Below are 13309 nucleotides of genomic sequence, written 5' to 3'. Positions count from 1 at the left end.
CACGAGTTGTACCTGCTCCGCTTCTCTTTGCCGAGCTTGGCGGTGTCGTGCAGGTCAGCAGCCGTGTCTGCAGCAAGTCGTCGAGTTCTGCATGGGTAGAAGGCGCGCAGGACGTGGTCGAGGTTGAAACGTTGTAGGCTGGCAGCGTCCATGACGCCGAGACGCTCGACGAGGGAGCCCGCAGCGAAGGGACGGCGACGGGGTGGCTCTGGGCGAGGCGATAGCGATGGCGCGGCTCTCTGCGACGGGATGGCGATGGCGTTGGATCATACAGAAGAAGGTGGCGGCGATTTCCCCTATCGCGGAGAGCTCTCGGCAGGTGCTACCCGCTACGTTTTACGTTTGACGGGCCATGCTGAGAACGAGTAGAATACTTGGGTTCAGCAGCTCCGTTGGATGACAATGAACGGCAACGATTGAGTGACTGCTGGGAGCAGTCATGGAGACAGACTTCAGAGGATCTCATTCCTAGAGGATTAGCTAGCTTGTGTAAAATAATATACACACACGCAGCTGGTGCCTCTCTTATTGATTGAGCAGACTACTGAATATGGCCATACAAATCTTGACAAGCCGCAGGAAGCAATTCTTACATGCATGTGGTCCGGAGGTGGATTAGACACATTTATTGTCGAGCAACACATAATCTTTGTTAAACCAAGTTTCAAATGCTTTTATAGCCCATAAATTATGACTCACAATGTCAAGTTATAACTTTTTATGCATAATCCTAAATAGGTTATACAATGGCATGCCAAAATCTCATCACGAGCAAAACTCAGAGGGAACCAAATAGCAAGAAGATGCAAGGCTGTAGCTAATTTCTCTGACTTGTATTAGCTGTAAAGAAGAGGAATTTATCAGGATTAAGGGATGCCGTACCTTATTAGGAGAAAACGATTTAGTGTGGATTTATATTTAAGAAAACAGGAGATTTAGTTTTAGTGGACTTTCAGAGAGGCTCTAAACCTATTCGATACCAGAAATAATCATTTTCTAATTACACTGACCACATACAGTAGGGGCGCGGAGTTGCCGCGCCATCAGTTTCTAGTGGATTAGTAATTGTCACGTCCTCACCTGACACGCCTCGACCGCCTCCGTTCTCCGCCGCAAGGGCCAAAGCCCCCTAACCGTGCCCCTCTGCTCTGCCTCCATTGTGGAGCGGGCGCAGCGGCGCGCTGGTGCCCCTCAGGCCTGGCCGCCTCGGCTACCTGGCGGCTGGCGCTGGACACTCTGGGCGCGCCGCGCCGTGCTCCTGCAACTGCAAGACACCTGATCCACGGCAGCTGCCGTCCAGAATCGCACGGCCACGGCCCGCTGCCCGCTCCCATCTCCTATAGTAGCTATAAGAGCAGTCCCAATGAATATTAATGATGATTTCTATCTTCATTTAATAACTTGCCAACTAGGCAAAAATGCTGAGATGACAGCCTGATTAATGAGGAAGAAGAAGAAAAATAATACTCCCTCCGTCTCCGTCCCTGAAAGAATCAATTCCTAAAATCCGTGCCAGTCAAACTTTTTAAAGTTTGACTAACTTTATAGAAAAGAGTAACAACATCTATAATATAAAATACACATTATATGAAAATATATTTTATGATGAATCTAATAATACTAATTTGATACTATAAATCTTAGCATTTTTTTCTAGAAATTTGGTCAAAGTTTAAAAAGTTTGACTTAGGACAACTCTAGAAATTGATTCTTTCAGCGACGGAGGGAGTAGAAACCGTTTCTTCCCAGAGAAACCACGTCTACTCTTGAATCGAGGCGAGAAGAAACGACCATCTCACCGTTGGGAAGAAACCAGTGATTTCTAGCCCGAGATGGAACAGGAAGTGCTCGTCGGATCCTTCTTCGTGCTCGTCCAGACTCGCCGGCCGTCCTGTGCGCTCGCTCGCCCGCCCGGGCCTCCGCGGTCGTGTGCACTTGTCCGCTGGCGCCGCTCGCCCATGCCATCTTGCGCGCTCGCTCGCCCGTCCAGCGCCGTGCTCGCCATCGACGCCACCGCGCTCGTCGTGCTGTGCGCTCGCCCCCCAGTAACTCACGCGCCCGCCTGCGCCTCCGTCCTCCGGGTCTGCGCTCGCGTGCGGTCACCGGCGACATGCTCGCGTGCTGGCTGCCCCATGCGGCTGCCCGCGTGCGCTTGTCAGCGCTGCGTGGCCCGTGCACCCGCCCGCACCTCCGCTTGTTGGCTCTGCATGCATTCCCGCTTGTGTGCTACTTCTTCATCTGATTTGGTTGGTGGAGAATGAAGATAAACGAGCAGTTGCTGTGTGCTCCTTCTCCATCTGATTTGCTTGGAGTAGAAAGGAAGAGATAAGAGAGAGAAAAATAACTAATATTTATTACTAGAACATACTCTCCATTGTGTGAGATAGTTTCTATTGCTGACGTGGTATCATGGAATATGTGTCTGGTTTCTACCGTTGGGACTGCCCTAATATGTATAATGTATTTAATAGACATCAATGAATAGTCTTACTAATTAAAGACAAGTGTGTGGTTTCCTTAATAATTCCTTCCTTCAATTTATTTGTGGGACACGTTTAGAAAACTTGGTGTAGGGAGCCAAAAATTGTGACGTGCCTTTCTACTCATGCATACTTTAGCATCTTCAAGAGCCTGAATGCACTAATGGCAGCAGTGCTAAAAGCCCTTCTGGGTTGATTGCTTGGAAGTGGTGAGATTCTTCCCACCAGACCAAGTTTATGATTTGGAGTTGGAGTAGATCCATTGGCCAATGACTTGCTCCGAGAGGCACGGAAATGTTGAAGATCAAGCACAGGCCTAGTATATCCCTCTGCATAGGCTGGAATCAACCTCCAACGACACCTGGTTCGTAACACTGATCTCCAATATGGGAAAAAACTTCTCCTCATATATGTTGGATCCCATCCTCTGCCTACTTCCTTTGTCGCTGTCACAGCCTGTCACATATTTCAATAAAGGTACAGCTTCAGAAAACCAGAAACAGCATATTAGCCAGCACCTCACGCTTGAGATGTATGTCAACACCCAATAACGATATTCCTTTAGATATGTTACTACAGTGCAGTACTTAAGTAGCATGCTTAAGCAACATCATAAGCTGTTGAACCAGCACAAAGTACGGCAAAAGCATAGAAATGAAACATAATATTGTTATTGCCTCTAAACATGATATTATACTGCTACTTCTTATCAGAATCTCTCACAAGCACCAAACAAACCTCAGATGCAACAAATCGTTCAAGAATACTAAGGCCGTCGAAATAACAATAACATGCAAGCCCCATATTTCGAGTTCAGTGTTGATATCTCAGTCCAGCTATGTTACTAAGCTAATTATGGCCAAGGCCAATAGAGTTTTGGCCTAGCGCTAGTTTAATTTCACAACTTGTATCATTTCATATCATTTTTTTTGTAGCTGCAGTTACTCATTTTCCTTGGTAAATGACCTGATGGGTAACACACTGGTCTCCACATTAGCATGAAAGAGTTCAATCGTAATTGAACTACTGTGGCATTGCAGTAGGCCATCTGTATTTGGTGCAATTAAAAAACAGATTTCTCAACTTGGGAATTTTAGACCATTTTAAAAACTTTAAAAAATCAAACAGGTAAACAGCAGAATTCTTATAGCTATTGTTCTTCTGCTGCCACAATATTAGCGAACACCCTCACTCTAACCCGAAACAAGACCAAGCACTGTTATCGCAAGATTATGCATCCACCAAAGAGGAAAGAAAATTAGATGTTATCATAATGTAACTAAAGCAAAGACATTTTGTTTATAACTTAGCAATTACTTTCAGATTTGTTCACAGGGCAATAAGTTCTAGAACAATACCCTGGCATAAAATAGTTTGCATGAACATGTAAATGTACAAAACAGAAAAATATGTAGAGACCAATCGAAGACTAGAGATAGGAAGTTGAGAACAACTTTGCCTTTCTAACAAAGAGAGATTGGTGTGCCTTATATGCACCAGCCCATAACAATCGACAACTAGCAAGCAAATATAAGTACATAACTTGAGAACAAACTAATCATGCAAGTGGCTTATCTGACTACTGCCCTGCTTGGCTGCATCAGTAGCACACAATACTATTTGTGTGAACAACATCTTATGTACTTAGATATCACAATAGGGACATTGCACGACAAGAAGCAGACAATGATGCTCCAATACAGTAATACTCGATTATTTTTACCTTTTCCTCTGCAGCGTGCAGATTATCTGATTCCATAACTGCCATGTTTGGATTTATAAGCCCTGCTCTCCATGAAAAAAGAAAGTAGAGGTTAGGACTCATTTTGTTAAATGTAAAAAAGAATAACTTGAGCCTGCGCACCTTTGTTGCATGTCTCTGTGTCTGACATTTTGCAGTCATAAGGCCGGCTTCAAGAAGAAAAAAAAATCAGCAGATTAAACATGTGTTTGCATAGAATTTTTGTGTGTGAAACAACATAAAGACTAGTACAGGTTTATAGTGTCCATGATTTCTCCAGTAGGATTAAACCCATATTCCTTGAGGATAGATGAAACATGTTCCAAGACCTCCACACGGGGTACCTGCATGACATACAAGCTGATGTATAAGTAGAATAAAAATAAACACAAAAGACAATATATCATCAACATAGGTCTACTGTATCTCATATAACCAATGGTAGAAGAGATATATGATGCAAAGAATTGTTTCAACGAGAAATTTGCAATTATACAATATGAGTTGTAAGACAATAGAACAGTGTACAAAAATAGCTAAACATACAATCACATACAATTTATATACATCTATATTGATTCCACAAGCTTTGTAATCAAACATTATAATCTAGACGCTTCAAAGGTACAAGTCATGAATGGCTTCGCACTTCTATATTTTAAAGTAGACTTTACACTGGTTCATTTATTCTTGCTCCCAGCTATTATAAATGCATTTGACTATAAAGTGCATGGAACAAGCATTAAAATCACCAATTGTTCTGCTCTGGATTATCAAAGAGAAAGCTGTCAAATTCTTCAGGCTATACGATAGAAAATGAAGATCACACAAAAAATGTTGATCATGAACTGTATATGTATGGGCCCACAGACAAATTATGGTACGAGCTCCCAGTCCCAGGATCTGAAGTTTGCAGGCTAAGGGTGTGTTTGCATACCTAAGAATCGATACCAAATGAGATTTCCAGCCTACGAAGCAAGAACCAGAATGATTCACGTTTTATGTTAGCACTCGAAACGGCTAGGACCTGGTTTCGCATGACCCCAATTCTCAGCTCACGTACTTCTGTGTGTTTGCCAAGAATGAAGTACAACAAGTTAAAATGGGTTGTATTTAGTTCTAAATTTTTTTGAATAATATCTTCATTCATTTTGTTTGAATCAAAATCCAGCCTGCCGGATCTCATGATGATGGTGCAGATGATGCGGCTAAGACTGAGGAGGGCACCCGCTTCGGTGGAGCAAACATCAAGGTCAGAGATTGAACAGACTTGTGCAAAAAAAAAAGCAACCTTGCTGTGGAGTGTGTAGGCTCTGAGCTGCTTCTTGGATCTATTTCTGCTTGCCTTCCCTAGCTACCTATGGATACCTTTATAGACAAAGCACCCAACAAACCTACTAAGAATCTTATCCTAGTAACTAATGAATCTTATATGCTAACAAACATGAACAAACGAAAAAACTGTGAACTAATCCTAGGCTGCTGATGCAGCACGTCCAGGGCCAGAACCAGCCCACCCGCCATAACACCACGGCACTTTTGGGGAAGCATAGTCTTATGATATTTAGTATGCTAAGTTTAACCTCAAAGGCAAACAGAAGACATGCTAATCTATGCAACTAGATTCTGACAGCCTGCAAAACAACTGGTGATCTTGTGAAAGTCTTTACAAAGTTTATTTCTGTAGAGATATGTTTAGAAGAATGAACTCTAATTACAAAGTTGTCAAATAAAACAGCACATCAAGATAAAGTCCATGGAGGTGCATATATGACAATAAGAATAGCAGCAATGATAAAACCATGAAACCCAACATGCAACAAGAAGGGAAGAGAGAGAATACGAGGGGATCTAAAGCCTATCATGGTTCAGGCATGTGATTCATGTTCCTAGGCAAGGTTCTTATATGACAACAATGTACAGTAGACTTTAACTATCCTATAATATTACATGATTAAACGAAATAATTAATATAATGGAATGAATGTTCAATCAACTTCTGTAATGAAGATAACAAACCTGGGGAGCAGGGTCTGGGATGATTATGTCATTTGGCCGGGACTTGGCAATAGGAATAGACCATTGCAGCAGGAACTGAAAGAGAATGCCAAGAGTAGGTGCTAAGGGAAGAAATATAAATAGGAGTGAAATATCACACGGATAGATAGTTATCATACCTCATTTATCTTCTTCCTATCGTATCCTTCATTAACATCAAAAAAAATGATAGGATGCTGCCGCGGATACCTATTTCTTATTGGAAGTGATCCATCTTTACCACTATCATTATCTTTGTTGCAGCATGCTTCCTCTTTCAGGATAATGTAGCCAGGTGCCTTAAATTTCAATGCCATCCTTTCGTGTTTTCTAAAAAAAGTTTAATCTGGAATTAAGATTCAAACACAATTGCTGCAAAAGCATGCCACAGTCGAACATCGATCCAGAAGACCATGAAGTAAATTGAGTTTTATATGCCTAAAATCAGGGTGCACACATGTAGAGCCAATGTTTTTCTTTTTGCAAGAAAATCGAATTTAGTAGGCATAATACATACATGTATATACACTTGTAACTAGAACAGATCCGAATACATAGGGTTTGGAGCGCGGTTTCGCACAAAAGGAAGGGAAGAGAAGGGGGCGCGCACACCTGATTGGTGTTCGTCGCCGGCCAAGGGCCCGACGACGACCAGGCGAAGGAGCCGACGAGGATAGCCGGTGGCGTGGCAGTCTTCTCGTTAAAAGCAATGAATGGATTGGAAAAAAATATGGTTTAAGAAACAGCTCCAAATTCTCTCGAAGCTGATTTTTAACTGGAAATAATTACTCTAATTTTCTAGAATAAACTCTACAATGCACTTTATACTAAAATAATTACGGTTCTCGTTTCCTATAAAACAACTTTGATTAAATATATATTTAAAAATATTTAATATTATGTTACATTAGAATCATCAAAAAGATATTTAAATTAAATTTTTTAATAAATTTATTTAGAGATACAAATATTGCACATATTTTATATAAAATCTAGTTATATTTTTAACATGAAAATTTAAAACTATAATTATTTTGGGACGGATGAAGTAGTGTAGAGTGAGGGTCTAGTCAGAAGAGCTTTACCACCTGCGGCTCTATCAAAACAGATCTAGATCTAATTTTAGAAAAAGTCCATGGTACCTCCTTTAATTTTTACGAAAGTCCACTTTTCCTCTCTAAAAGCTTGTTGATCTGAAAAATCATGGTTGAAAATATTGTTAGCTGATTTATTACGAGAGAGAAAAACACTGCTGACTGGCAGAAAAATACGGCTTAGGGCTTCTCCAGTGGCGAATCAAAAGCGACTCATCGTCCTAGCTGGCACAGCCATGGGTCGACCCAACCACTGGAGAAGGCGACTCGTCGAAGAGAGAGAAAATGAGTCGATGCAAGATTGTGAGTCGACTCTTGCCAATAAAAAAATGAATTTTGGGTGCTGCAGACCTCCTTCTCGACATGGCGTGGTCCGAGATCCGTCCGTGTGCGCTGGCCTCACCAGCGTTGCTGCATTTTTTAATCTTTTATGTGGACCCACTTTTTTTGTACTGAAGGAGTCGACTCTTTCTCTCTACTGATGTGGTGTTCTCTCTCATTGAAAAGTCGACTCACGACTGGAGCTGCCCTTAGAGCAACTGCAGCACTAGCCCCCAAAACTAGGCCTCTACTTTAAATTTGGGTGCTCCCCCTACTTTTTGGGGCTCAACTTTTTTGCTTCAACTCTAACAGTAGCACCTAAATTTGGGCCCCCAAACCTATTCCAGAGAGAATGACAGAAGGGACCCACTCGTCATTGTCTTTTTCTTCTTCGTCTTTCTTCTTCCTTTGGGTAGGGACACAATTAGAACATCGAGCCGGTTACCGTAGGGTGTCATACACATAAAAGGGAAGAGAGAGAGAGCATGCGCTAGGGCTAGGACACGCGATGGAGGATGGTGGCTGTCCTGTTGTGCCAACAGGAATAGGGTCTGGGAGAGAGATATGGGTGCCCAACTAAATATGGGGTCTGAAGTAGAGGCCTTGTTGGAGTAATATTTTTAGCCTAAACACTCATATTTAGCTATTGGGGTTTCAGTAGAGACCCGGTTGGGGTTGCTCTTATAAGGCAAAGGAACGAAGTCTAAATTTCAAAACCAGATAAAACACCTTCCTAATTTTGAAAACCGTTCATCTAACCTTACCTCTGTGACCCGGTTATAAACGGTTTTCAAGGCGATTTTATCTTTATCTTTTTTTATTATTTTAGTTAAATTTTTAAAAAATCATTATGAATATATAATATGGTATATTTTAATACAAAATTTGTTGCACTCTACATGAGTAGATCTATATAGTAAACATATAATATGATATCTTTAATACAAAATTTTTGTTGTGCCTTTAGATCTATGTTTTTTATAATTAAATAGAATATTTTATGACACGATTTCTATTGTCTATTTATAATGAAATTTTTATGTTAGATTAATTATTGTATGATTAGATTGTAGTGAAAATTTAATATTCATTGGATCTTGTTAAAAGTTGAGAAAAATGTTTTTGTTCGATTTTAGAATTGAAAGATTAAAATAGTCTTTTCCGAAAGTTAAGGAAGATAATATAAACACGGGAGTCCAACTCAGCCACCGACCACTCGCTCGGTGGAAACACGGGAGCATCTCGTTTTCTCGTGGTCAGCCCTGGCTACCGTTACCGTCACCTTCCGTCCTTCCGGGTCCGTGCGTCTTCCCTCCCTCCTCCGGTGCCATGCTCGAGCCGGGCCGCTCCTCATCCCCTTGGCCGCCGGTGAAGCACTTTCTGCTGCATATGTATGGTTGGTGGGATCAAACTACAATTGACATTGCAATGTGTCATGCAGAACATGGTGGATGGGCACCATCAGCTCGCTATGATGCAGCAGCATCAGCATCAGAACCACGCCAGCAGAGGACCGGAAAAAAAAACTTAAGACAATTGGACGTTCTCTGGTTTCTTTTCTTCCTGAATGTTTACAATTGTCGTTTGATCATTCAGTAAAAGATACTTGTGTTACCAACTTAACTGGAATTGAAAATGTAAATGCTGGTGCACATTTCTTGTTCTTCTCCCATATACCAGATCTAAAGCCTCTCATGCAATTGGAAACTGACGTATTCCCGATGATCCTGAAGGACATCCTCAAGTTGCAGGTGAGTTTGTTTGTTTGGTGTTTTTTTACCCAAAAATACAGCAGGGGAGACCTTGCAAGAGAGGGCAGGAGAAGCTGCACTCAAGAGCAGCAGAAGGAACTAGGAGAGGGGGTCTAAACAGAGGAGAAAAGCATGTCGTTTTTCTTTACTAAGTCTAAAGGCTTAAAGTTTGGCTTCCTCATGAAACGAGGTTTTCCAAGAGATAAAGGAGGGGCATCCTCTATCAAAGATAAAGTTACTTCTCTGCTTCTCAATGATGAAGATCTCCATGAAGAATGGGTTTCGAAGATGTTGCTTTGCTTGCATTGTCATTTGAAACAAGCACTTGTAAGGTTCCAATGAATACCCAGGAATCTCCAGCAAGCCTGACTGAAAGAGCAACTAAAGAACAGGTGGAAAGCCGTCTCTTCAATATTGTTATTGCATAGGACACAATTGTAGTTGCTGCCTTCTAGCTTGTGCTTTTCCTTTTGAGAATGTTCCTTGTATTTAGCCTATCCATGAGAAGAAGCCAAGCAAAAACTCTGAGTTTGTTGGAACATTTAGAGTCCCAAATCCAGATAAAAGGAGTTGGGGGCTGCACATTTTTTGAAGGGAAAGTTGTAGAACTTTGTTGATGTATAGTGGCTGCTTCCCTAAATATAATGCTAGGAAGCTTTAGTATTTGATTGCACTTGAAGTGTCTGAATGTAATCTTAAAGGGCTTGATACTCTTGATAAGCTTGCTCTAATAGGGGAAGAGAAACTGGAATTCAATGTTGTTGCTTAATAAGAATTCAGACACTGATACCTTTTCCTGTTTTTTGCAAAGGAAAATAGCCTTTGGAAACTTGATTTGTAAAACATTATCGTTCCAGAGATCTGACCAAAATAGAACCATTGACCCATCTCCTAGTTTATAGTTGGCAATACTCTGAAGAGATCGCAAGGCTTTAAAATATCTTTCCATAAAAAAGAACCTTTATCAATAGGGGCATGGGGGATCTCCCCATTGGGGTAATGAGCATAGCAAATCAGCTTGATCCAAGGAATTTCCTTCTTGTTGTAGAATTTGTCCAAATGCTTAAGCAAAGCAGAATTTCAACTTCTAAGGTTGATGATGCCTAGGGCCCCTTTCTTTTATGGTTTACAACATTTTTTCCAAGCAACGAAAGGCTTCATCTTCGCATTAGTGTTAGAGCCTCTCCACAGAAAATGTCTTCTAGCTCTGTCAATGTATTCAAGTACAGACACTGGGAGTTGTAGGGTGCACATTGCATATGTTGGCAAAGAGGATAGGACTGAGTTCACTAGTTGAAGTCTTCCAGCATGAGTAAGGAAATTGGAAGTAGCTATAAGTTTTCTTTTCCACTTTGTTCATTATGAAGCCAAAATGATCAACTCTGGGTTTAGTGGTGCCCATTGGAAGTCCTAGATAAGTGAAAGGTAAAGTTTCAAGTTTGCAACCAAAAACACCAGCAAGTTGTTGGGCCTTTGCAGGGAGGAGGTTCATAAGAACTAGACATGATTTCTTGTAGTTATCTTGAAGACCAGTTCACTGGGAGAAAGATTCTAGGAGCCCCTTCAGGATAAAGAGCTCTCGTTGAGAAGCTTTCATGATAAGAATAGTATCATCGGCACATTGAATAATGGGGTATTGGGTTGTTTCATAAGAGGGGATTGGGAGCTCGAACAAACCATCTTGATGGTCCTTATTGATGATACACTATAGAAGATCAACAACTAACACAGAGTAGTGGGAAGAGGGGATCTCCTTGCCTGATGCCTCGCTTGCATTGAAAATGCCTTCCAGGTACTCCATTGCGCAGAATAGAGGTGGAACAAGAATCCAAGATTCTCTGAGTCCAGTCACACCATTTATTATCAAATCCAAGCTGTATCATCATTTGCATAATGACATTATATTTGACAGTGTTAAAAGCTTTTGTGAAGTCGAGTTTAAGAATGATAATTTCCTTTTTTTGCCTATTGGCACTAATACATGTACTTATAAGTCCAGGTCAGGCAATCCTAAAATTGTCATGGATTTGATGAACCCATATATGATTTGTGTGGATGAGAGGGATGAGCTTTATGATGACTTTAAGTGCACAATTTAAGAGAGAGATAGGCCTAAAATCATTGACACCTGTAGGGTTGTTTGTCCTAGGAATTAAGGTGATGAAGGAGTTTTTATGGATTCCAAGCCATTAAAGAAATCAAAGCAAAGATGGTACAAATCTTCTTTGATAATATTCCAACAATTTTTTAGGAAGAATCCATTGAAACCATCCGGGCTAGGAGCTTTATTAGTAGACATTTGTTTGATAACTTTATCAATGTCATCAATGGAGAAGGGCCTTGCCAGAGACTCCAAATTATCCTTAGTTTGAACAACCTGGCTCAAGTTATAGAGCGTCATTGGTTTAGCGGTACAACCCATTCTTTGCTTGTATTCTTCCAAAAACAAGGCAACTTTCTCATGATGGTCACAAATAGTCCTTCCATCATCTGTTTCAAGAGAGGTGATGGTGTTAAGCATGTACCTTTCTGTAACTACTTCATGAAAGAAACTAGTATTTTCATCACCAAACTTTGTCCATCTAATAGTGTACCTCTTTTTCCAATATTCTTTCTGATATCTAAGAAGTCTAAGAATATGTTCTTTTAGGATCTTTCTGAAGTTGAATTCTTCAAGGAAGAGTGGCCTTTGCTCTTCTAAGGCGTCTAAGGTTTCTAGGATAGTGTTATAGTACTTTATCAAGTTGCTGAGGTTAGATAAACCTTTACTCCACACTTCTTTAAAGCAACTCTGAGTAGCCTGAACTTAGCAGTTATTCTAGATGCACTATTGGTGAGGCATGGACATTGGAGCTCCACACTGATTTAACTAAATCAAGGTGACTAGGGTGATCTGCCCAAAAATTTTCAATCCTAAAAATTTAGGCTTTTGGAATTGAAGTGCCAACTTGGATCTTGCATGGAATGTGATCTGCGGTAGGTATGGCCAATGGAAGAAGTAAGGTATTAGGGAAGTCACAAATCCAGTCAGGGGTTGTGAAAACCCAATCAATTTACTCAAGAAGGGGATCACTATGCATGTTGCTCCATGTAAAATTCCTTCCTTTAAGAGGGATCTCAATCAAGCCCAAATTGCTGATGATTTCATTGAAGATCATAATGTCATTCATATTTCCTCTGTCTCTATTTATGTCTGGAACCATATCTATAGAAGTTGAAGTCCCTTGCAAGCATCCAATTCTCATCTGCATTGAGTTGGAGGTTATTGAGCCAATCAACAAAGGCATCCCTGTCTAGGCCTTAGCACAGGCCATAGATGGATGAAGAGTCCAGCATTGCCCATTGTGAGATGAGGTAAATCCCATGTTTTAAATAGCGAGCTAAGGCCAAGGTGTTTACCGTTTTATAAACCGTAATTAGCGTACTTTAGCGGCAAAATTGTACATGAACGCAAATAGCGGTACAATTTTTTTAAGCTATTTCGGGCTATAGCGGCAAAAATAGCGGGCTTTTTTTCCATGGGTAAATCTAACTGAATTGGCAAACTTATTGGTTTGAATGACTTCACCAGAAAAAATAAGTTGCTCCTCCCAACTAGGATACCACCTGAAGGTGAGTTTGTTGTTGATACACAAGTCTATCCTTTCTAGGTTAATTAAGTTTTGAGGTCGCACAGAATGTTTAGGCTTTTAGCCTATCATTTTGTCTAACTTTTACTAACAATTTCTTAGTTTGCAACACACAGGCCAATAACAATGTGTATTTGAAACTAGAGGTCAACATGACTTTCTAGGCAATATTTGTGTTCATTCTTAAGTTTATTATTACTACATTAGGAACTAAGGTGCATAAATTCCGCTGAAGTGTATACTCATGAGTTCATTA

General features: G+C 40.8%; 1 protein-coding gene across 1 annotated transcript; it reads right to left on the bottom strand.

Moving 5' to 3' along the window:
* LOC8055896 lies at window positions 2474-6999 on the bottom strand. The gene is made up of 7 exons (XM_002460430.2): window positions 6871-6999; window positions 6399-6588; window positions 6241-6315; window positions 4474-4565; window positions 4345-4391; window positions 4204-4265; window positions 2474-2936 (listed from the first exon to the last, which is right to left on the bottom strand). The coding sequence occupies exons 2-7, from the start codon at window positions 6573-6575 to the stop codon at window positions 2604-2606; spliced, it is 786 nt and encodes a 261-aa protein (XP_002460475.2). The 5' UTR covers window positions 6576-6588; window positions 6871-6999; the 3' UTR covers window positions 2474-2603.

The sequence above is a fragment of the Sorghum bicolor genome, chromosome 2 (genome assembly GCF_000003195.3).
Source record: "Sorghum bicolor cultivar BTx623 chromosome 2, Sorghum_bicolor_NCBIv3, whole genome shotgun sequence".
In the NCBI taxonomy this organism is placed as follows: Eukaryota; Viridiplantae; Streptophyta; class Magnoliopsida; order Poales; family Poaceae; genus Sorghum; species Sorghum bicolor.
Note: the sequence above shows the minus strand (reverse complement) of the source record. Positions and strands in the feature narration are given on the sequence as shown.

Bases quoted from the DNA above. Each gene is read 5' to 3' on its own strand.
- LOC8055896 (XM_002460430.2), bottom strand. From the start codon at position 6,575: ATGGCATTGAAATTTAAGGCACCTGGCTACATTATCCTGAAAGAGGAA. The intron at 4,392-4,473 runs GTACTAGTCTTT...TTCTTCTTGAAG, and splicing joins ATCATGGACACTATAAACCT to CCGGCCTTATGACTGCAAAA. The intron at 2,937-4,203 runs GTAAAAATAATC...AATATGTGACAG, and splicing joins TGCACGCTGCAGAGGAAAAG to GCTGTGACAGCGACAAAGGA.